The 26,164-nt window shown below is 40.1% G+C and overlaps 1 protein-coding gene across 6 annotated transcripts in view; it reads left to right on the top strand.

Moving 5' to 3' along the window:
* The window catches only part of chd9 (chromodomain helicase DNA binding protein 9), a 65,435-nt gene extending 58,963 nt beyond the window's left edge, over positions 1–6,472 (top strand). For 3 of the 6 annotated variants that reach the window (XM_077519713.1, XM_077519718.1, XM_077519717.1), the window contains 8 exons: positions 202–368; positions 444–668; positions 1,797–1,977; positions 2,073–2,212; positions 3,042–3,269; positions 3,339–3,488; positions 3,668–3,772; positions 3,888–6,472. In XM_077519713.1, the coding sequence (XP_077375839.1) occupies positions 202–368; positions 444–668; positions 1,797–1,977; positions 2,073–2,212; positions 3,042–3,269; positions 3,339–3,488; positions 3,668–3,772; positions 3,888–4,721 (2,030 nt within the window). In that variant the 3' untranslated portion in view covers positions 4,722–6,472. The remainder of the gene's footprint in view (positions 1–201; positions 369–443; positions 669–1,796; positions 1,978–2,072; positions 2,213–3,041; positions 3,270–3,338; positions 3,489–3,667; positions 3,773–3,887) is intronic. The other 3 variants (XM_077519716.1, XM_077519715.1, XM_077519714.1) reach the window with 3 other exon arrangements.
* The last annotated feature ends 19,692 nt before the right edge of the window (positions 6,473–26,164 follow it).

Raw genomic sequence — 26,164 nt, 5'->3', positions numbered from 1 at the left:
AACAATACAATATTATCACAATATTAACCTGATGCAGTAATTATCACGACACTGTGGGGAGGTTAACGGTATTTATAAAACAAAACAAAAAAGAATATTATAAAAAAGAAAAAGAAAAGCTCATATGGAAAAAAAAAAGCCCAATAAAAGTCTCAAGGATCCATGCCTGAAAGCTTCCAACATGGTATGTGATGTTTCCAGTGCCTGCAGCGCCAAGCGTGAAGGGCTTTGACGAGGACAGCGTGGCGTTAGGCACCATGCCCCACGATGCGCAAGACCCCCACGCGGCGCAGAACGGCGTCGCCAACAGCGTGCCGCATCCGTTCCAAGCAGGAGGCTACATGCTCGCTGCCTCCCACTGGCCGAAGGTGAGTCGCCATCATGCTTATTGACCAACAGGAGGCGCCATTCAAGTGCCTGACGACTGCATTGTTGAAATTCAGGACCGCGTCATCATCAACCGTCTGGACAGCATATGCCAGGCGGTGCTGAAGGGCAAGTGGCCGGCCACGCGGCGCGTCTACGAACCCGGCGGCCCCGTGGCGTCCTTCTACACCACCAAGCTCTTGGACGGCAGCCTGTGCGAGGACCCCTCGGCCTCGCCACAGGGGTCTAAGGTGACCGAGCATGTTGCAGAAAGCAAGGAGTTCTCAGTCAAGCTCAACGATGTATGTTGATTTCACCCGTCCTCGCCTCGCCTCCCCCCTACCCAGCTCCTCCGCCGCCACGTTGGGCATGTCACTCTGATTTTTCCTCCTCTGTCTTTCCTTCAGGCGGTTGTGGGCTAGTTCTTTGCGCAGCGGGAGGAATATACAGTCATAACAGACGGGCCTCTCTTTTCCCTACCCTCTTACTTTGAATTAGGCCCAAACATTATGCCATCGTGGCAGGGTCCACAATTTCCTTAGCGCTTATAACATTTGGATTTTTTCTTCTTATGGCTTCCAATTTACAATCTGTTTAATTCTGCCTACTGTCTTCTGTATGTCAGGTGTCCTGATTGCACTAACACGCAAAGGCGCACAAGCACTTACAGTGGAACCTCAGACTTGTACAAACTAGTCAAAATGGTAAAAAATAAAAAATAAATACTGCAAAAACTATCAAAAATTATTTAGACTATATTGGATGGTATTTTTTTTTTAATAGTGTTACAAAAAATGTCAAAAATTGTGAAACATATTTTAAATGTAAAATTTATTTAAAAGAATACTTTAAAAATAAATAAAATTTGCCAAATTGAAATAAAATGCAAGGAAATGTCATGGAAAACTTGTCAAATAGGGAAACATTCCCAAAATAAATGAAATGGATGAAGTACAAAAACACTTTCTCAGAAAACGAATGGAAATAAGAAAGTGGAGCTGGAAAATAATCGAAACCTTTAAAAAAAAAAAATGTTTAAAAAAAATAAATTGTGAAACTTGTGGAAAAAAAAAAAAAAAGAGGTTAATTCCATCCATCCATCCATTTTCTTAATGGTGGGCCACATCTGGCCCCCAGACCTTGAGTATGACAATTTTGCTTGAGATGATCACTGAGCTACAGTCTTGCGGGATTTACTGAAGGACCGTTTTTGTATGACTTCTTGATCCATATTGTCCAAAGTGCTGTTCAGAGGTTGAGGTTCCGCTGTATTTTATTTGTGTCTTCAAAAAAAAAAAAAAAATGTTGCTTTGGTGCTATTAAAAAAATAAATAATAATAATTTTTTTTAAAAACATAGCCAACAGAGGGTTTTTCCCACATTTTTCCCATAAGAATTGTCCACTAACCAAAATGTGTGGCTGTGTTCAGCAGGAGGGCGGTCTCAAGTTGACCTTCCAGAAACAGGGTCTCCCCCTGAAGAGAGCCTTGGACTCGGAGGAGGCCCCCCAAGCCCAGCAGCAGCAGTACCTGGCCCGGCTCCACGAGCTGCAGAGTGCATCCGACACGGGCCTGGCCGACATCACCAAGCCGCAGTGCAGCTTCCAGAACGGTACGTCCCCAAAAAAAAAAAAGAAAAAAAAAAGATGACAACGACCAGTGCTTCCAGCAAAGTTTGCTGCAGAAATTTATTTGTGGATGCTTCAGTGCCTTCAGGTTTTGCTGGCGCGATGAGGCTGAACGGGGTTCTGGATAGCCAGCCGGTGGTGAAGAGGCGACGGGGGAGGAGGAAGAATGTGGAGGGCATGGACCTGCTCTTCATGAACAGGACTCAAGTCCATGATCAGGTAAAAGTGGCTGGGATGGATACAGTACAATACAGTACAGTACAATACAGTGTTCCCTCGTTTATCGTAGTTGTTATGTTCCAAACACTACCCGCGATAATGGAAATCCGTGTTTTAAAAAAAAAAAAAAAAAATCCTGTTAATTATATATATATATATATATATTTTTTTTTTTTCCCCTTTTGGTATGATTTTTAGTTTATTATAAATTTTCATTCATCGTCAATGTTCTTTTTTGAGTTTACATTATTTTTTTCCATTAAAAGTATGTTGTTGTTTTTTCATTTACTTATCATGCAGTACAGTATATATTTATTTTATTTATTTTTGTTTTTTTTTTGTTTTCGTATGATTTTTAGTTTATTATGAATGCTTTTTCATTCATCTTTTTTTTTTTTACTTGCAGTAATTTTATATCCCATTAAAAGTGTTTTTTTTTTTAATTTACTTATTATACAACAACTGTGGAGCCTCCATCTCCTGAACGCAAGGTGGCTAACGTGACGGGCCATACAGCGTTGGAAAGTTCTTGTCGAAACGAACCCATGGATGCCCGAATGTCCCCGGTTGGACGTACGGTTCGAGAGATACGGCCACACAAAGACAAAAAAAAACAAACAAAAAAACAAACACGTTGTTTAAAAGAAAAAAGATAAAAATCCACGAAACAGCAAGGCCATGAAAGATGAACCCGCGATAAACGAGGGGACACTGTATACACTAAATGGGAACAGAATAGAAAAGCTGGGAAATGTCCCCCACTGTGTGTTCATGACACAAAAACATGGAGGCAGTCGAGGAGATTCCAAACCTCACCCGTGTTTTCCAGGCGGCTCCTGGTTGGGGCGGCATCGGCCAAGTGGGCGTGACTCCAGTGCCAGGTTACAACCATCAGACCTCGGGAACGGGCCCGGAGGACGCGGAGAGCAGGGTCCCGGTCATCAACCTCAAAGATGGCACCCGGCTGGCTGGGGACGACGCTCCCAAGAGGAAAGATCTGGACCAGTGGCTGAAAGAGCATCCGGGCTTTGTCGCCGACACGGGCGCCTTCATCCCCGTGAGTTATCTTCATGGATTTTGTTGTCATTTTGTTGTTGTTTTTTTACATGTTTGTCTTTGTTTACAGGGCGTGAACAAGATGCCTCTGCAATTCCACGTCCAGGACGGGCGACCCAAGCAGAAGAGGCACCGCTGCAGAAATCCCAACAAGATCGACGTCAACAGCCTGACGGGCGAAGAGCGAGTGCAGATCATCAACAGGAGGAACGCTCGCAAGGTGGCTGACAATTTTTACAGCAAATACAGTCAACCACATTCTTGAAAATAATGTGTAGAACACTCTCTTGCTTTAACTTTTTTTTTTTTTTTTTAATGACTTTTGCCTTTGACAATATTGATTTTATATTTTCATTCAAAAAGACAACAATGAAATGTAATCTTATTTTTGACTTGAAGGTTGGTGGAGCTTTTGCGCCTCCCCTCAAGGATCTGTGCCGCTTCCTTCAGGAGAACCCCGAGTACGGCGTTCCGCCTGAATGGGGCGACGTCGTCAAACAGTCGGTGAGTATTTGAACGGCAAACCCTGAAAAGTTTGAAAACGTGTTCCTAATAGTAGAGAGAGGTAAAAAAAAAAAAAAAAAAAAGACTTGAGCACAGAATCCTTGACCTTTTTCAGGGTTACCTCCCAGCAAGCATGTTTGACAGGATCCTGACGGGTCCCATCGTTCCTGAGGAGGTGAGCCGGCGAGGGCGGCGTCCAAAGAATCCTCTGGTTAAGGCGGCGACAGCGGCCATGACCTCCAACGCTACAGCGGCGGCGGCGTCCTCGGCACTGGGCCTCAACCCCCTGCTGGCCAACGGGCTCCTGGCGGGTATGGACCTGAGCAGCCTGCAGGCCTTCCAGCAGAACCTGCAGCTCACCGCCGGCCTCATGAGCCTGCCGTCCTCGGACGCCGGCAACCTGGCGGCGAGCAACCTGGCCGCCATGTTTCCCATGATGCTGTCGGGCATGGCGGGACTTCCCAACTTGTTGGGCGTGAGCGGCTTGCTCGGGAAGAATCAGGAAGGAGGCGCTGGCGGCGGAGGCTCCGAGGACAAGGAGGTGGGAGTCGGCGGCGGCGCGACGGGAGAACCGTGCAGCCTCAGTGGGGAACGGACGAAAGGCGCAGACGCCACTGCCACTTCCTCCCAAAGTGCCTCGTCCACCTCCAGCCCGCCTCTCCCGCTCAACCCCTTGTTGCTGTCCAGCATGCTTTACCCAGGGATGCTTCTCACTCCAGGCCTTAACCTCCCCGTGCCCAACGCGCAGCCCGACCACACGCCACCTCCTCCCCCTCCTCCTCCTCAAGCGCCCACCGTCAAAACGGAAACTTTGGAAGATGACGACGACGATGACGACGAGGAAGAGTCGGGTGATCCCAAAGACAACAGCGGGAAAGCCGAGTCGTCTTCATCCGAGTCCGGGAGCTCCTCCTCGTCCTCGGACGACTCCGACTCCAGCAAGGACTGATGGAATATTCATTTATTTATATACTGCCCTCTTACAAATGTATTCATAATATTAGCATATATGTGGATACCCCACCACCACCTATCACCATCCACCCAGCACTTATGATTTCTTTATGTGTAAATAACTAACCAAATTGTTGTAATAAAACAAAAAATGTCAACAAACAGAAAAAATACAAAAAAAAAAAGAACTGAACTCAAAATGTCAATGTCAACGTTTGTGGACGAGGCAGCGTCTTGTTTCCAGACATTTTGCATGTCGGACTTGAGTAGAAGTGTCACCTTGTACTGTTTCAAACAAAACAAAAAGACAAGAAAGAAAAGGCATTATTGTAATTATTATTATTAAGTCAGGATTTAATTTTATTATTAAAGAATGCATTGAGCTGTACTATTAATATATTTTGATGGCGGTGTGATGATGTAAATAAGACACGCTTGCTTTGCAGATCATGCGGATGTGAGCAATAACTCGGGCAGCTAACGAATGTCACTCAAGCTGTAGATTCCGTCACGTTCCAAAAAAGGCTTTTCACGTTGGTCCTGTCATTTATTTTATTTCATTTCATTTATTTGATTGTCTTGTGACCAGCACAAGTGGACTCGTGTTTCGGCACATCCGCCTCGCAGTCGAGAGGTCCCAAGAGGACCTTACTTCCTGTGGGGAGTTTTGTTCTCGCCGTGCTTGCTTCCCTGGTTACTTCCTCCACCATCCCAAGAAAACATGTTTTATTGAAGACGCTAAATTGTCCATAGGTGTGAATGTTAATATGAATGTGAACACTTGTCCACTTTGCACCCTGTCATTTATCCGAGGTCAACAGGGGCAATACCTCCTCAAAGCCTTCCTGAGCTTCTGCTGTGCCAAAATCCCACTGGCTTCATTTTCTTCAAGCGCTTCCTGATTGCTAACACCTCTTCCTCTTTTCCAGCCCCCATCGACCACCTTGCGACGGCGCAAGCACACACATTAAAAATAATATATATGGTTTTGATTGTTGATTGACACGGCAGTGCCACATCTAGCGCGCGCGCTAGCATGCTAGCTAGCTCGGGCAAGGGCTCGAACAGTATCGCTACTCACGCTATTTTATTTTTTTGCTTCAGCTTAGACTTAGAAGTGCCCTTATCTCGTACCTCTGCTTTTCAACCCTCTTATTTTGAGTTTTTGAGGGAGGGGGGGAACCGCAAACACTGGAATTCCAGCGAAGTCGAAGTACCTTTGCTGCCCTCTTGTGGACTGTTAGTTCATCAACACTCTTGATTGTGGTCGTCGCTCTTTTCTCCCATGGTCAGTGATCGCACAGAGACTGAAAAGCTTGCAGTGATTTACACACAATACGCTTTTTCCCCCCCCTCCATTGTAGTGCCCTTATACATAATTATGTGAGTATTATGGTACAATCTTACACACACTACTGCTGTACAGGAAGGTATCATCCATGTCATCACTGAGACAAGATCATAAAAAAATTTAAAAAAAAATCAAGGTTTGACGATGTCCAAGTGTCACCATGGTCAATTTTTGTCGTGTTAATTTTTTTTTTTTTTTTTTGTAATATTTTGCGCTCTGTGTAGTCCAAACTAATTTCATGTTTTCGAAAGGAGAAAAAAGGAGGGGGGTTGTGTCTTAAAAATAGACAAAAAAAAAAGAAGTCATTTGTAATTTATTGGATTCCTTTCTATGAAGTTCTATAGAGGAAACTGAGGTTTAATTATTTTTATTAAACATATTCTTCTGACTATCAATCAGGTGTCAATTTGTATGAGCACTGTTAATCATGTGTTGTATTCATTTATGTATTTCATGTTTTGTTTTTTATTTAAAATTTTACATTTATTTTGTTAAGATTGGTTTAAAACTGCACTACTGTACCTCTTTGGTCCATTTAAATCTTTAGCATGGGCTTGGTAGAATCATTCGGATATCATATTCAAACAAAGTAATTTTGCATTAATGTAATGAACTTTTATCTTTTAATGACAATTCAATCTTATTTATATATATATATATATATATATATATATATATATATATATATATATATATATATATATATATATATATATATATATATATATATTGTGGGGGGGGGGGGGGGCATAGATATATCCTCAGATCTGATTGAAAGTCTGTAGTTTTACTTGCACACACAATGAGGTAATTTTAGATTTTGTTCTAAATCTGTAGTTTTTGGTGAATTTATTTTTTTTCCTCTCTCTCCTCTGACCCGGATTTAGTTCCAAATCAGTTGTTTCCTTGCTTGAATTTCATGACATCATCATCAGTCTTGTACAAGACAAGTATAAGTGTTCTGAAATTGTTTTAAAAACAAAAGATGGTCTTGTTTAACATGCTGTCAAATGATCCATTGATCCTGACCATTCTGCGGTGCCTAACAGCACCAGCAACAGTGTTTCTTTACATTTAAAAAAAATAATAAAAAATGTAAATTCAAAATCAGTTAAATCCTGTTCAAGACCAATCAAATACTAAAACAATTTCCAGTTTAGTCCAAAATCAATAATCTTCTTGCTCAAAACTGGACACTTGCTTTTGTGATGCCCTCTTCATGTCTGACAGCATCACTAGAGATTTAAACGTGAGTGTCCCGGCTGTGGTTGCCTTGGTAACGGGCACACAATATCCTTGCAGTGTTTGCAATCACCAGGTGTGTGTTGCCTGGTAGGTGAGCCAGTAAAACAATAAGAGGAGGACCCAGCTACAGGTCAGGAAGTGATCAGGCCGCCATGGAAACGCTCCACATGAATAACTCCACACTGAGATTGGAGCAAAACCTGAAAGTCTCTACCGGCGTGAGGCGAAAGCAGCAGCATTAAAGTCATGGGCTGCAACACCAGCAGGGCCGCCACCGATGGGGCGGACCCTTCGGAAAAGCCAACCGAAAGACCCAAGATGGCGGCGTCTGTCTCGGCGGAATCTTCGCAGAATGCTCAAGCGGACGAGGAGACGGACAAAGAGGAAGTAGAACAACTTTCAGAACAACAGCTGAGGGATAGTAAGTCACCGAACATCTGCTTAGAGTGATATATAAAATAATATAATGAACAAAACGTCAGATGTAAATAGACTTACAGTTTCCGTATGCTTTCTTGTACGATGACAAGAGTCTTACTACTACAAGAAAATCGTAGATTATTACGAGAAAAATGTCATCCAATTTGGAGACTAAAGTCAGAATATAACAATATGTCAACATTTTGACCAGCGAATTGTTAAAATATGAGTAAAGCCTTACAAGTATGCGGGGGAAGTCAGAAAATATACAAGAAAATATAGTATAAATAGAAAAGAAGTAATTTTATGGCAAGAAAGTAAGAAATTAAGGATAAAACTAATTTGATTAATTATTAATCACGTCACAACAAAAATATATACTCATTCACTGCCTTTGACAAGTATACTTGTCAATTGTATTTTTTAGAGCGGTGCTAAATGGGGGCGAATCTGAGCATGCTCCACTGTAAATATCAAACTTGGAAACAACTTTACTGATGCCCAACCACCGGTAGATGACATCATTGCCCCATTTTATAGGAAATAAACACAGTTTCAGAGTCCATGGGAGAAATGGCTGTATTTTGGCAAACCTACATTTTTCTGCTGTCAATTATAAAAGAACGGGACGGGACAAAAAGTAGGGAGTCTATTCTGTTATTTGGTAGATTCGGTTTATATATAATTATTGAATGGAATATCACGTGAGTATTGGAAATGTAAAAATTTTCTATAATGACTGGCAGTGAATGAGTTAAAAAAAAATTGATAGTTCTCAGAATAAATTAGTAACATAAGAGTAAAAGATGCACTTTTTGCAGCACTACTCTTTACAAGTCAAAATACTAAGAAAAAACTAGAAGTATCAGGGATAGTAGTTCAATCATTTTATGAGAAAAACAGAATTTACAGAAAGAAATTTAAAAAATACAATGAAGTCGCAATTTTCAGAGAGCAAAGTAAAATATTACAGTAATCAAATAGAACAAGACAAAATTAAAGAAAGAAAGTCGCAATATTAAAATAATTAAATTGCACAATTATCTGGTCATAATATTACGAGAATATAGTTTGACCCCTCCCCCTCCAAAAAGTTGTATTTTACCTATATATTCAATAATGCCATTGTAATTAATTAATGACAAAGCAGCTAAAATTGAATTGAATTGATTGAAAACACTTGAATTTTTTATTTTGTTTTGTTTTGTTTTGTCCCCCCACTTTACAGATTCTCATTTCCGGGGCGGTGACTGACAAGAAGGACATAACCCCGCACTGCTGTCCAATTCAACAACAATGATCATATTAAAAATTATTTTGGTTTATTATATTATTAATATATTTTTTTAGATCTATCTTTACAATTGTCTCGTTCCATTAACCAAATTGTAATTGTACATGTCTGCCACTAGAGAGCGACGTTGTGTAAGTAAAAAATTGGTTGTAGTTTTGTTTTTTTTCCTCCACCAGAGGGAAGCAGCGTCCTGTACTTTTATTTCGCCAAGCAGGAAAACGGTCGGGGATATCAGACGTGAGAAAAACATCGAAGTATGACACATGTAACAAGACCATGATAAAAATATGATAATTATACGCGTATTGGGAAACACAGTGTTGTGATTTGTACATCTGCCTCCCAAATGTGCTGTTCTGGGGTCAAACCGTGATCATTTTAAAAATATAAACACTAGCCGAGATCTATATAAATAAAGTGTTGCATGCATTTATTCATTTACTAATTATTGTGAGAAATCAGTGGAATAATATAAGTCACGTGTCGTCCCAAGAGGGTCAAAATTACTTACACCTGGGACATTTTGTGACATTTTTACAGTCACAAGGAAGAAAACAAGTCCAGGCGGGATTTTTGATGCATATAAGTAAACAGGTATAAAAGGGTGTACAAGTAGATGATGAGGAGACTGTGAAAGTCGTGAAGGCAAATCCAGTCCAACTGCACTTCAAAAGGTCAGCAGATACAAGGAGACATCAACAAAGGATGCTAGCACAAAGATTAACCTTTAGGGTACAAAATATAAACAGACATAATGCATCATATTCAGACACACTCGGAATTTCAAGTCACCTTTTGAGGGTCCCGGCATGCCTGAAAAACATATTTTTGTTGAAAATATTGAGAGGCCCCCAGCACAATCAACAAACTCTGAATCAATTTTACTATTATGGAGAAAATGAAATCATAATAGTAAAAAAAAAAAAAAAAGTAAAAAATTGTGGCAACTGGGAGAATCAAATCAAACATTTCCGCAAACAAAAATCTGTAATTTTACGTCATTGTAAGGGTGTAATAAAAATGCTTTGAATTGGAAAATCAACTTTGATTTAAAATACGTGAGTGCACTGAATGGAGCATTGGCACAAGATCTCCTGCAGTGAGCTCAAATATAACCTTTGATGAAGAAAGAAAAAGTGTGCATACGCGTTATAGTGGCTAGTGTATGACATTAGACTGAATGTCATATTTTATTTGTGGACTTTGAACCATCTGTTACTACAGTACTATTTTATATACAGTATGTTTATATACACATGTTCATTGTGTGCGTGCGTGTGCCAGGTGGCCGTCATCTCTGAGCTGAGCGGTGTTATAATACTAATAATTATTATTAGGCTCTCATATCCTTTCCCAGGCCTAATTACATGCCCATCATTAAAATGCTAATTGGTGCTATAAAAGGGGCAATTAAAAGGCTCATTAAAAAGGCTTTGTTCCAGCAGCGTACCTGCATGACCACTGCTGCTAAAGTCGAATAATCCCTTTTAAAATGAGAGTTCAGAGGAGGGTCAGCGCCTTCTCATAGGGGGCGCTATGAGGCCTTTTATGCCCATGCTACGCGTCAATCATTCTGAGCGCTAAAAGTCGTCGTATAGTCATTGATTACTTCTTTTTTTTTCTTTTTTTTTTTTAAATATTATCTTGTTTCTACTAGTGGTTCATGCCGGGCTCATTGTGAAACTAGCACAAGTCACACAAACTTTAGTGAGCTGATGATTTGCTGTTGACACCACGGAAACGAATCTAGTCACATGACCCATGCTCGCCACATAGCCCCGGGAGGTCCAGGTTCTTCTGAGTTGTCCCCCTGGATCAGCTCACCTCACTCCCCTCCTCCCTCCAAAAGGGGAGCATATGTTAAATATGACACGTGGCTGCTTCGATACAAGTCAGCGTGTTCATGCTTTTTATCTCCTCACTCCCCTCCATCTTGCAAATACCATAGCAACCAACAGCATGAGATGTGATGGAGGCAAAGTCGATACAGGTAGATGTGTCCTCTATTCCTGGGACCTGAAAAAAAAAAAAATGAACACAAATGGTTTTGATTTCATCTATATGTTTGTTTTGTCTCAGTGATGATGATGATGATGATGATATCATTGTGTTTTGTTTTCAGCTGTGGAAAACTCCCCTCTGAAAAGGTTAGCTGACTCCAAGAGGTCACGGTATAAACCACCAGGAGCATGTTTGGTTCAAGCCGGATGAGTAAGTAGTACATATGTTGGAGTTGACATAGAGTCATTCTGTTGAATGTCCACCAGGCCGGGATGTGATATGACAAGCAGACGGGAGCCTCACGGCGTTCTCTGCTCCGCTTTCTTCTAAGCACTGTGACCTGTTTCATGTATACACGTACACGGTACAACCACATCCTAGGACATAGTAAGTCATTCGGTGTCAAGTCAGTCTGTCAGATGGACACACAGACTGTAGCTTGTCATAAAAGTACAAAATGTGTCCTTTAAAAAAAATAAGAAAACATGGCTACAATTTGCTCATTCATGGAGATCATTTCTTTGTCGCTATTTCTTAGAAGATGTTTGGCCACTCTTCATCAGTTCATACAACAAGGCTTGGTTACGATGGCCTGAACAATCTTGCTTCAAGTTCACCGGGAATGGCTTCCTTTTTTTAGGGATGCAAATGACAGTCATTAACTCATTTGCTCCCAGATGTTTTCACTGAAACAACCCTCTTTGCTCACGGTTGTTGTACTGCATTTTGACTGATTTAGAAAGGCCCACAGAATATTGTGTCTATAGCTATAAAAACATGAAACCTACCAAAAGAAAGATTTGACTTTCTATTTTCACCAGGGGGAAAAAAAAGCATATTTATATCTGTTTCCGTTTTGCAGCAATTAGCATTAGAATACAGCAAGGTTTCATCATTATTCACAAATCTGCTTAGAATTGTGGGGAAACAGCTTGTCTTCATCATGGCCCTGGTTGAGCTCTTATACTCTGCTGTCACCTGCTGCCCGTTTTTGTAATTACTAACTTTTTTTCACCCGTTCTCTGCAGTTGAGCGGCTGCAACAAAGCCTTCTGTATGCGCTAGTATAAAAAAACATAAAAAACAAAAAAACATAAAAAACGCATAACTACGTCTTTGGGACACTTAATACATTTACAATAGAATGTATTTATACGTTTTTGGGAGCAAATGAGTTAAGATGCCTTACAGATAAGATGCCACTGTCGATTAACACATTCATTGCCAGACGAGCAAAAAATGCATCATTTGACGTCTTTTTCCGTCCATGGCAGTGAATGAGTTAATAATAAGACATTGGATGGAAAATCTCCCAACCTATGCTGCCTGCACCAAAGTCAGGCAAATTTACCAATACACCACTGACCTTGGTATTAGTTTACAAAAAAAATAAATAAATTATAAATATTACCGGACTAGTACCCCTTTCTATCGTAAAGAATTATTGTCACTGTGTTTTTCAGACCTGACACAAGTATGAATTTGTGTCTGTGTTTTGTTAGTGTGTGATGACACATCCAATTTTTCACGCCTTGGAAAGCAGCTGCTCCATTTACTCTTCATACAACAAGAGTGTTGCAGCCATATTCTGCTCAGATGTTTTCCATATCTGAAAGAGGCACAAAAAGCATGAAAAAAAACCGAACAAACAAACAAGAAATGATAGAGATTGCTTGGCGTGCATCACGTTGCATTGCCAGGGAGATGCATCCATTTATCCAGGCCAGACGTCGACTGTACAACCAGATGAAGTGCAACAACATGACATTTGCTCCACTTGGATTACTTTGCAGTGCTGGGCCACGCGGGTTAAAAGCAAACAAACCATAACTTTCCCTGACATCCTCATCCCCCTTACCCCCGTCCCATTCTGCCTTATAATGACCTCTGATGGATTCTCCCTGACAAAGCGTTCCTTATGACAGAGCGGACACGAAAGTCTCCATCATCTGCCTCGAGGCCCACGTCAAGAAGAACAAGCCGTACATGTTCACTGGTATCCCAAAAATGTGTAAAACCAAATCAAACAAATGGTATGGAGTCCATTTTGAGGAAACTATATTGAGGAAGTCCAACCGCTAGCTTAACGTGTAAGTCAACCTTAATCATTTATTGACAATTATGTTATATGTGACCTCACTATAGTCTCAACATGACATTCTGATTAATGTTACATTTGTGGAATAAGAACTATGACGCAAAATCCAACCATTTTTATCCATTTCAGAGGGCGGCCATTTTGCCGCTTGATGTTGGTTGAAGATGACATCACAGTTGCTCAGGCAACGACCAATCACAGCTTACCTGTTTTCTGAAGCTGAGATGTGATTGGTTGTTACCTGAGACTAGATTTTGCTGCTTTACTCATATTCCACTAAAGCAATATTAACCAGAATACCATATTTAGACCAGTGGGGCTGCATCGAACATATTATTGTAAAAAAAAAAAAAAAAAAAACGTTTGGGCAGTTGACTTTCGCTTCAAGAAATGGAATGCCACAAGGATCTACTCGAGGCAACTGTATCTTTGAAGTGCCCATCCATTCCAACAGGAAGTCACAAACCTTTTGGCACTTAAGCTATTCCTACGGTCATTTTGAAACAAAGGAAACAACTAAAGGTGTGCTGAATCCAGTGTCCTTCAAACCTTTGAGCTTTGTGTTCTTTGTGTGATGTTCAAAAATAATTCAAACTGCTTTTCAAAAACGGATTTTCTTTTGACAAATTTGCCATGCCAGATCCATTGAAACAGAAACACCATCCAGCTCGAGTATTGCAAGGTCACAAGGAATCGCCGTCGACCCGCAACGGGAGAGCAGAACACCAGTCAGAACATTTTCAAATTCAAGCAAACTGCAGCTTGTCACACACATTTAGCGTCACGTGGTCGCTGAACATTTGATAAGTTTGGATTGCGGCTCAGAAAGGTTGGGAGGTGCATGATGATTTGATTCAAATATTGTTATTGGAAGGGTGGATGGGAAAAAAAAAACTCTTCTGCAATCTTCAGTAATTGTTTCCCAGAGTGAAATTGATTCACGCCCAACCGAGCATGAAATAAGCTTGGCAGATGACACTGTTGTAACTGTGCCCGAGACCCGAGCCACCATTGGAATAGCAATAATCAGCACCTTTTGAAATGGTTTGTATTTGTAAAATACTTCAACAGGTAGTCATTTTCAAATCTGTATTCTGAAAATAAACCTCTCGCGATCACACTGCATGCACTGGTACAGACACATGATCAATACAAGACAATCCAACCTGATCAAAAACAAATTGTGTGTTGAGATGAGAGAACAGAAATGGTTACAAGAACAGACAGATGGATAACAGGATGGATGGATGATTAGAGGATTGATGACTCATTGATTGACCGGTTAGAATGGAGGACAAATGGACACACAGCTGGACTGATGGAGAATGAACCAATGTTTTAGTGATGGATGGACAGATGATGATGGACCAATGTATGGATGCCCAGTGGATGGATAAATAAAATAATGGGATGGTCATTTGGAAGGACCAATAGAAGAATGATGGGTGGATGAAAAGAATATGGATAAAGTGACAGCTGGATATTTTGGGAGACATTAAAGATGGAAAGACCAAAGGATGGACGGATGTTTCGAAGGACGAATGGATGCATGATGAATACACAATTACTAGGATGTATCGATGGAATGATGGATATAGAGGAATAGAGGAATGAAATCGGGTGGATGATTGAATGAATAGATGACTGGATGAATCGGCCGAAGGACCAAGTCAACTTCCAAGTTGGGTATGTGGATCAACCCATGGAATAAATGGACTATAAGTGGACGAACTTGTGAGTAAATGATGGACGGACCAATGGATGGATGAACAGTTGCATGGGGAAACGTATTAATAGAGGAATGAGTGGATGAATGATGGCTGGATAAATGGTTAGGAAACAGTTGGATGGGTGATGGAGAATGATCAGATGGATGAGCCGTAGACTGATGGATGAATAAAAACTACCATCGGATGGGAAGATCAGTGGATGGATGGCAGTAAGAATGTAATCGTAAAGGATGGATGATGTTTAGATGAAAGGATGAATGAGCAGATGATAGTAGGAACCAAGGCTGGGTGTCTTAAACAGATCAATAGTGGAAGAGTGGACGGACAGAAGGAGATATTACGAATGTTGACACTGTGAGATGAGCCCAAATATTGCAACAGACAGCATCCAGTATGACTACTTAGTTGAGATAATCTATAAAATAGGACTATATAAGAGACTAACAATAGTTTGTATGGTTGTTATGGTAGGGGGTCAAAAAGACATGCACAGTGTGAACATTAAAGTCAGCATCTTGACTGATTGGCTGCTTTTAGCCCAGCCCTCCCCATTCGACCCCACCAACAAGCCTCAGCAAAAAGACAAACTGCAATTTAGTGTAAGCACACATCACTATAGCACTTAAGTCCAAATCAATAGGACACGTTGACTTTGCCCACAGAAAAGGCAAACAAATAGAGCAGGGAGGCAAAATTGAACAGAACAAGCAATTACAACAGAGTTGTTGGCAGTACTATACTGTAATTAAGAGCGAGACTTTTCATTTAGTTTTAAAACTTAATGTTTACAGAAACAGTTGGTGTTGATCTTGATAATTAATTGATGGACTGTGCTAATGTCTGCTATTGCTAACATTTGCTTAAATTACGATTTTAATAGTAATAATAATAATAATAATAATAATAATAATAATAATAATAATAATACCGGTGTGTGTATATATATATATATATATATATATATATATATATGTATATATATATATATATATATATATATATATATTTAACTAAAAATATTTTCAACTGTCCAAAATTAATAGAAAAATAACACTTGGAAAAAATAAAAAATTATAAATTAAAAAGTGTTATATGCTAATTTAAAAGGAAAATAATTGATTGCGTAATCAATTGACCGTCATAATGGTATGTCAAAAAAAATATGTTTAAAAAAAATACATCTTTAATTCTGCTGCAGACACCGTTCAAACAGGTGGTCTGTTCGAAGCAATATGTCAGGACATCCGCCCTATTGGATGTGGCAATTGTAGTGGCAAAAATAGTAAGATTGACTTTGGGATAATATAATCAAAGGTAATAATTCCTTATTAATCCAATGAGTTGTGGCTTGATGATACATCTCCAATGAGAAACAGAAGGAGGCATCTTTACAAATAGCTTCACTTTGCCTCATCCAATATGGCTGCGGCGTCAACGTACTCACGACGCCACTGCAGTCTATTTTATATGTGTGTACGTACTGTAAATGCGGTCTATGATAATACTGTCAGCGCGCGCCATTCAATGGATAGATGCACGACAGTGCTACATAAATTTATCCAAATATATTGGGCAAGTTAATGCTGTCAGTATGGTATTCATAATAATTGGGCCCACCCATGCATTTCATGTGCCCCCCTTAAGCCTGGGCTCTGGTGACGAGTCTATCCATATATATATATATGATGAAGTTTTGAGGCTGTTTTTGGTTTGTTTCACAGTATTTGAAATAATAATAATAATAATAATCTACCCAGCCCACAGTGTGTTTTTCCACTTCCTCCACGTGCCAGTAGGGGGCACTGACACAACACAGCAGGCTGCCAATCTGTTCTGCCTGGCTGGCCCTCAGAGATGTTTGCAGTAATTTAGTTCCACTGCCAATATATAAATAGGAATTCTGCTGTTAGCACAAAAGAGTAAAAGGGGGGGATGGAGGGATGGAGGAGGAGGAGAGGGAGAGAGAGAGCAGAATGAATGTGAATTGCTCCCTTGCTCCCATTTCAACATCAAAGTAATCAAGGAAACAAGCTTTTCTTTTAATGGAAAGTATGCAATTACAATAAAGCAAGAAATGGATGAAGAAATCCGCCAGAGATCATCCAACGTTCTGATTATTTCTTCATATATTCCTTTGTGCTGAAACAATAACTCAATTTTGCGCATTTGGAGGACACTTTTTGTGCGTTTATGCGCTTCATCTCCCACAAAATAAGATATGTGTCACCATGCAAGGACATGAGATCTTTTACCGTGTTCATTTTGTGTGGCAACTCTCACACACACACACACGCAGTGGGGGCCATCTATAGGGCGACCCCATGCTGTCCTGTCCTGTGCAATGTCACAACAATGCTAAACATTTGGTAGCTATAGGGGCCGCAAAGCTGAATGGGCTGTTTTGTCCCACTGAACAATAGCGGGGCTAAAAAGTGCTTAGCAGCTGTGCACTGTGCACTGCAGCAGGCCCAGCACTTTGTGCATTTCATCTAGGCACACAAGCTTTTACAGCAATGGCAACATAAAAGTACAAAATTAATACAATATATGCACTCAGATTGGACGAAACCAAAATTATGTTATTGGTATTATTTATTGATTTATGGTGATGTGGTGTTGTTGTTTATTGTTGTATTCATTTTAGTAATTTGAGTAGTAGAAGTAGTATTTTTTGTCATGTTATTTTGTTTTTATTTATGGTGCTTTTCTTAATTTTTATTATTCTTATTATTAACTCCAATAATAATAATAAGTGGTGGTTGGTGGTATTTTCCTATTAGTATTAGAAAGACAGAGGGACTAAATGAGTCTGTAAGTGTCCAGTTAGTTTGGAAACACGTCAGCGTGAGTCTCCACAGGAGTAGAGGAGCAGCTGTCATGTCCGATGAAGTGAGTGCAGTCAACACCGAACGTCTGCTTTGGTGGTGGTGTGTGTGTGTGTGTGTGAGTGTAATCAAGCTCTGTCACATGACTGACAAGCCATCTTCTCCACTTGACTTTTTCCTCATTCACACCATCCCCGTAGACTCCATCCATCTTGTCTGTCCACACACGCGTCAAATGATTGTGTCGTTGCCTCACTGAAAACTGTCGTGGCTTTTGCTGCATTCTACATCACACTTTAACTCGTGATTCATTTGCCTTACGTGTAGTTGGCAATAAACACAATTGTGCGTGTATTCATATCGGTATAGTAAATCCTCCAGTTCATTGATGGCAGCCGTTCTTTCAAACAAGTATAACACACAGTACCTAGTACCGCAGTACCTTTGTTTTCTTGTTGTTTAAAAAAAATACTGTCCAATAAACTGACTGACCAAGTGACTGACCACCAACCAACCAATTGCCTAACTAACTGAGCAAGTGACTGACCGGCCCACTGTCGAAATGACTGGCTGATCAACCAATTCACTGACCAAGTGACGACTGACTAACCAATAAAGTGACTATTTAATTGACTTAGTGAATATTAATTGACCACCTGATTGATTGACTGACTGATTTACTAACTGACCAATCAAGTGACTTGTCTAACTATTGAAACAACTTAGTGACTAATTGACCAATCAATTGACTGATTGGATTAATAGCGAGCTAAGGGACCGATTGATTGATCAACCAACCAATTTATTGACTTACCAACTGACCAACCAACTAACTGATCAATCTAACTGACTGATTGACTGACTAATTAAGCAACTTACTAAATGAAGGTCTGACTGACTGACAGACCGACTAAATGATCAACTGATTGACGGACCAAGTATCTAACAGTGATGGAGTAAATTAGCAATCAATTGGCCGACTAATTTAATTACTTAGTGACTAAATAATTGATCAGTCAACTAACTGACCGATCAACTGAGTGAGTGAATATAACTAAATAACCATAATTAATGAACTGACCAATCAAATGAACTGACTGACTTACTATGTGACCAACTGATGAACAGACTAACCAGAGAACTAACCAATTGACCTTACCGTGGCAAGCCCCTCCCCGTCCACTAAATGTGACGAGCATTGCCTTGGACATTTACCGGTCAAGGCATTCACAGGAATGTTGAAGTTGTCAGATCTTCCTTGTGATTTCTCGGTCAGGTATTTTCAGGACGCCGATATTTCTCTTCGAAGCAAGCAGAGGAGCTGTAAATTTTTTAGTGAAGGGTATCTTCACTCCCTCACCATGCAATTTATGCCCCAAAACAAAGGAAATGCACGTCGCGGCCTGCTGCCACAGAAGTCAGAAAAAAGACAAGAGTTGCCTCGCTCACTTCAACCGATTGTCAACAAAATAGAAGTTTTTGGACATTGTTCCTGCCAAGCAGGGTAAGAATGAATTTATATTAACCTCATAGTTTCAATGTTTTATTCGCATTAATAGTAAATAGTCAGTCAACAAGCGCGTGGAAGGTTCACTACCAGGAGCTATCGTTAGCCTTTGGCTAAAAACAACAATGGGGAACATTACCTTAGTGCAGACGTAGTGGTTTCTGGTTATTTTGGAGGGATTCAACTGGTCGTGTGATCTTCCACAAAGTTTAATCCAGCGCAGACATTTTTTTGTAGTTGTTTGAGGGTTTAGGGAAGGGAATAACCTGGACAGTGTCTCTCTTACACAAGCCGTGACCACAGCGTTTAACCATTTTTATTGATTTTTTATTTATTTTTTTGGCTTTGGATAACCACACACAATGCACCACCGGGAGCTGGATTGCTTTTTGTCCGTACCAAAACGCACATGCCGACACCATATGCTAGGTCATGCGGGCGTGGTTTACAGTAAGGTCAATTGGCCAACTGAGTCAAGTCAAGGACTGACACTAAACTAAGTGGCTTAACTCATTTAACTGACATAAGTAAACTGATTAACTAACTGGCAGAAAAACTGATACTTTAAATGAATTGACCGGCTGACTGATAGCTAGCTAACTAACTGCCTAACATCTCCATCAGACTTGTTTGAAAAATATATTATCCGGAAAATACAACTCCACCCCAGTCCTGTAGGTGGCAGTAGTGTACATTTCAAAGTGAGTTCCAACTGTCACACTCGGCAAGTATGTTTTCCCACTGCTCCATTGGATGACACCACTAATGTAAGCAGACTCTAAACTAAAATAAATACATAAATAAATAATGCATTCAACAAGCACCAATGTGCATTGCTTTCATCAGCTGGGAGCATCATACTTGACTTCCAGCAGTCAGTATATGAACACAGATGATGTCAACACAGCACTGTTTGTGTCTTCTCTTACCTGGTGATCTGCTTTACCACAAGAACTGACCCACATATTTGTCTCCTGGAGCAGGAACAGAGGGAGCTCATCAAGGCTGGTTAAAGATACACTCTAATAACACACTCATGTTACGCACGGCTTGAGATTGACTTAAAGTCTGTTTAAGGCCGCCTTTCAAGAGAAGAGGATTTAATAATTTTGTCTGTCACTGTATGGTGGTGTTTTAGGTTAATGAATAATAATATATTTGTAATTCATAATTGATCGTTTTCAGGAAAATTAAGTGAAATTGGATATTTTCCCACATCACCCTTGATGATCTGTCACAGCACAGCAGGTTGCCACGTCAACACCCCATAGTTGGTTATCGCTGGGTTATACATACAGTGCTTGATGCTTGATGATGTGCATTTCTAACCTGTCACATGAGTCAAGACTCACCTTTTTAATTTAGCTAATACTTTATTTTATTTACTTATGTTTATTCAACTTAGCTTCTATTTTACTTCTTTAGTTTGTACAATGTTAGTTCTCCTGCATTTTAAAATCATTTTAGTTCTATTGATTTTTCAGATCAATATTTTTTTTTTAGTAAAACTTCACTAATTTCAATGAGGTAGCCCTCTGCACCGGGAGTTGTGGTGGGTTGTGGCCCTGGTCCTGTCTTATGATCTTGAAATAAATAAATAAATAAATAAATAAATAAATAAATAAACATCCAAGTCTTGAACATGCAGTCTATTCAGAGGTTCAGTGCACAATGTTAGTAAATGACTCAATAAAAAAATGCAGTCGCAAAATGTATTTAAATGTATTCATTTCAGCCGTGCAAAATGGAACATATGGATGTTTTCAAATTCTAATCTCCTGCCGGTGATTCATGTGCATGATAATTGACGCCGCACCAGCTTATTTAGTGGACACGCTTCATCTTTTTGCTGCCAACAATTATGTGATATTCAACACCATCCCAAGGAAACTTGCAAAATGGAGAAATACACGCGAGCATGCAAATTTACCCAAACTTAAAGCAACCATGCATAATAATTATAACTAAAGGTTACAGCATCAGAAAGTTGTTGATGATCCAGTGGCCTGTAAAAAGAGGAAAATGCAGCTGTTGTTGCTATGTTGATTTAGGGTTAGGAATTAATGATTATGTTGTTGTTGTTTTTTCCTCAAAATTTTGCATTTATGTTCATTAATTAAGGTTATTTGAGTTAGGCTTTAGTTTGGTTATTGATTGCAATTTGGGTTAAGGTTTAACCCTGGGATAAGGGCTTGTGGGTGATGGTACTGGTTTTGGGTTAGGATTAGTGATTTATTGAATCAATTCGGGGTTTGGGTTTATGGTTTAGGCAGGTTAGGGTTAACCTAGTGGTTACGATTTAGATTAGGGTTCAGATGTAGAGGGATAAGGATAGGGTTAGGTTAAAAGTTAGATCAGCTAGGGTTAAAAGTTAGCATTATGAATCAGGTTTAAAGGTGATGGGGTTACTTTATTTAACTACCTTTCCTGGAGGTGGTAGTGAGTGAGTTTGGAGGTCGTGTTTGGGACATTTTCACCAGGATACAGGCGCTTACAAAAATTGGTGAGTTTTCCGGCATGTTGAGGCCCTCAAAGATGATTTAACTCAGCTATTGATTGACATTCAAATGTGACATCTGCTTGCATTTTCTAGATCAACAGATGTGTACGTGCTCATATTAACATCATCAGAACCCTCCATTTACACAATATTTGTCTCTTTTATATCGCACGTGAAGTTCATCCATGAAATCAGAAGTGCCTGCACCCATAACCGCATCTCTCTTCATTAGCCAATTCCAGTAAACAAAACGAGCTCGCAAAAGAGACTGAAGAGGAAACCGATCTGTGCGGCTTTTTCTTACCAGACGACGGCAGAGAAATCATAGTAATGAAGTAGCCTAAATAAGGAGCGCGCATGACGGGTAGTCATGAAACAATCCGTGTCACTCTGGGGGTCCTGCAGGCGAAGACAGTTATGTGGGAGGAGGAGCTGCATTAAAAATTCATCAGCACACATGCATATTTCCATGAAAGACATTATTCAGATTATGCTAAGTCACATCAGCTTGTCTACTCATCTCAGCCAAAGAGATTCATTCTATCATTCTCAAATGTGCATGTCATCGAGTGCAGTCTGTGTGTGATAATTGCATGTGCTCCAACCAGTTACTGTAGCTTTGGCACCATAACCTTCATGTTCAATACTCACCTCATTGTCCGGAAAAAGCATGGCGCTACAAATTTTGTGCCTTTATCTCTTTTTAACTAGTGATGGACAAATGAAGCTTCATGAAGCACTTGTGACATTTTTTTTTTGGCCCTAAAAAAGGTGCTTCATTCGTTACAAGAATAATTTTGTTCCCTTTACAAACAACATACCTGCTGAGCTTAGGGACGAAGGACGTGTCGGGGGGGGGGGGGGGGGGGGGTTCCTGAGGTGCGCCAGAGTAGCACCAAATGGAATGGTCCGGGGGGGTCCCCACCAGTGTCTCTGCGCTTCTGCTGGGAGCACAAAGCCAAAACCTGAATAGCGGTGGGTCCTCGAAGAAACACAACCAGCCGCAGACAAACCGCGCCAATTAGCCGAGCGCCCCTTACTCATTAGCCGGGTGTTCACATCTGATTAACAGAACACATTTGTTGCAGTGGGTCCGGGCAAACAGGGAACCTTTCCCCATAGGCACTTGCTTTTCCCCTCATATCTTAATTTATGTCAGTTAAAAGGCTTTTATTGTGATGCTAACCGTGAGACCTCTCATGGGAGCGTAGTGGGATTGAGGGGAAAAAAACAAAACAAAAGCTGTGACTGTATTGCACCTTTGTTTCCTTCCATAAGAGATGTGCGTCAAAAGAACTCTCACTATGTCCTTCTTAAACATTCTGAAGAGGAAGCGCGAAGAGGAATCGACCACTTTTTAATGACCAAATACTTTTTCAAGTGGCTTGTGTGAAGCTGCGAAAAGGTGAAGCGTTGTGTTGCAGCTGCTCGTTCGGAGGTCAGCTGCACTCACCTGGACAGCTGCATCTTGAAACTATTCATTCACAAAAAAATGGTGTTAATGAGTAGAACATACAGTGTGTATTTGGGGAAAAAGGATAATGGAACAAGAACGACATCAGGTAGAGAAATAATCGTGTGAACACAAAGTCAAGGTGATGACAAGGCTAAAAATGTTGGTTCGAAATGTTGACCAACCACTTGGCTGACCAATAACTGGTCTGGTAACTTGTGAAATAACTCATATTCAACACTACACAATTACAAAATCAGCATAATTGTATAAACAAAAATAACAGATTATTAAATCTACTTTTGAGTTGTTCGAATTTATATATTTGTTCTTTTTTTTTTTTTTTTTTTTTAAATGACAAATTTAATAAATCTTGTTTGGTCCAAGAAGAACTTGCATAATTATAGTCTTTCAAAGAAATGTATTTGTCTTTTACATGTAGAAGCATTTCCTTGTTTTGTACCACCCAAAAACCCAAATGATTGTCCTTAATTGTGATTTCAATTATTACCAAATTAATTGTGATTAATATTTTCTTCATAATCGAGCAGCCCTACTTTGCGCCTTTGGGAACCACATCTAAATATTGGTGCAGGTAGTGAAATGAGATTTTGGTGAATCTGATTTGGGCACAGGCAGACAGATTTTGCGTTTCCATTGTATTTCATTCAGAAATATGACAACAGTGTGCATTGAACCCTCTTAATCAATTCATTGAACTCATTATTATTTGTATTTTCCAAATCATATCTTGATAATGTGACATGTAGACCTAGCAATGTCTACATTAAGATTTTGTCCCGTGATCGACCAAACACATAATGCCTGCATGGAGCAACAATCACATGACTGACCAATGATTGGTAACCAGTGAAAAGACTGACATGTAGAGCGATCAATGACTGCCAGGTACACACAAGCGACAGAATTGCAAGTGGCGTCCAGTCACGTCTCTCCATTTTGACAACCCTAATGTAATCTATCCGCACACACAACGTGACCCCATTGTGTTGTCTTAAAGGTGCCTCCTCCTGCACGCCCTCTAATCCCATCAAAACACACTTAATAGTGTTTGTAGACTTCTCAAAGGCACGGGCTTTATTGTGGGCGAGGCCGACACGAGGCATACCAACGCCAACAGGAATATTAAGTAAGGCGGGCCGAGCAATATAGAATATAAATGGGCTTATTTTACACGACGGAGCTGCGCAAAGCCATGCACAGACTCCTCTCGTCGTAATAAATCATTCCCATTCAGACAGCCTCGACTCTTAGGGCATTGTTTAATACTATCTGCAGTAAAAGGGAGGGGTGGATGAGTAAATAAATTGGTTTACACCGAAGAAAAGAAAAAAACAGAAAAGGGAGAGAAAAAAAGGCTGCGGCATTTGTGGAACGACACGATATGCTGATGAAAGATAGAAAGTACTTGACTTATTGATGATAATGAACTTGCAGATAAAAGAATGCAGCGCGGACAGCGTCAGGGGGGACTCGTATTAAGACGAGAGAATGGAGAGAAATCTCAAGTAAGCAGTAAATGGAGCAGAGTAAGATTTTCTCTCTTCCGAATAGCGTTTTAGTGCCGAGCCAGCCGTGGATGGAGCTACATAAAAATGCAATCTATGTCTCGGTGACACAGTGAGATAAATATTTTGTCAGACGTGCTGAAGCTTAACGGCCCTCGAGAAACACATCTTGCCACTTTACTGATTTTTTTTTTTTTTTTTGGGTGGTGGGGGGGGGGGGGTACTCAGTCAATCAGATTTCAGATGATTTGCAGAAGTATGTCATTTATAGTGAATTTATATATATAGACGGGTTGTTGTAGCTCAGATCACCACAAGATGGCAACTTTGCTGTACTATACAATGATCAATTCTGTCTAGCGTTGAGCGACCTGTCAATCGGTTAAACCCCTCCCAGGTGTACAGTAAATATGCTACAACTGCTACACAGATTGATTGTTTGTTTGATTTTTTAATAAAGGCAGTGGCCCACAACCTTTTTAGTGCCAGTCGGCACATAATGTAGAAACATATAAAAACAAATGATTACAAATATCACTCACCATTATCTACGCTTCAATGAGGCGCATTCCGACAAGTATTACAACAGTAAAGATGCAGTCCTCTAAAGTGTCTTGGTGTTTTTATCCTATGAAGAATAAGCACATAGTTGTTGTCTGCGTATTAATAGAGATAATGACATGGCGATGAAACCACTTTGTGTAGCTGTCCTTGTTCCTCGCAGTTGATATGAAACTATTAAAACTAACGGCGATCATGGTTAGTTGTTAGCTTTAGCTTTTGGCTAATGACAGGCTCGTCCGCTAGCTTGGACTGCGCGTGTGCGCATTTTACTGGAGCCAACTAGCGGCACTACGCGGTGTCTGCCTCTTTTTAGCCATTTTGAGCAATGTATTTACGGGCAAAATGAGCTAGCAATCAGCGATATCTGTAACAAAATGGACAATCTATAACTGTTGGCAGCTCCATGATATTTAGCGCTATAGTAACGTTTCATTCTAAAGTGCACATTCGTACACTGCACTGCACTGTCTTATGCATGTTAGTGAGGTCATAAACTCAACATTCAGATATTAAACTAAATGGCAATAATTGAAGTTGTGTTATGAAGTGGTGTTGAATTGGACTACAAAATCTTGAGAGGTGTTATACATGCCCACAGATTCGATAAATTGTCCAATAATGTCATTATTTGACCTTACTGGTCTTCTTCCTTTATGAAGTCCAGATAATGTAGGTAAAACCGTATTAATAAATTGAACTGAATTGGGACTTGACTTGTGATAACCTGTGACTTGACAACGGAAAATGCCAAAATGACTTAGACTTGCACACGTGTGACCTGATCAAATCTTGGCTATTGAATGAGAAATTGTGTCCAAACGTTTGACTGTACATGTACATGCTTTGTGTGAATTGAAGACTTTTGAGAGTTTTTGATGTAAATGATGATCATGTGATTTTTTTTTTTGTGACTATAAAAGAC

The sequence above is a fragment of the Festucalex cinctus genome, chromosome 4, assembly GCF_051991245.1.
Source record: "Festucalex cinctus isolate MCC-2025b chromosome 4, RoL_Fcin_1.0, whole genome shotgun sequence".
In the NCBI taxonomy this organism is placed as follows: domain Eukaryota; kingdom Metazoa; phylum Chordata; class Actinopteri; order Syngnathiformes; family Syngnathidae; genus Festucalex; species Festucalex cinctus.
The sequence above is the reverse complement of the archived record's forward strand: the minus strand, read 5'-3'. Positions and strand labels throughout refer to the sequence as shown.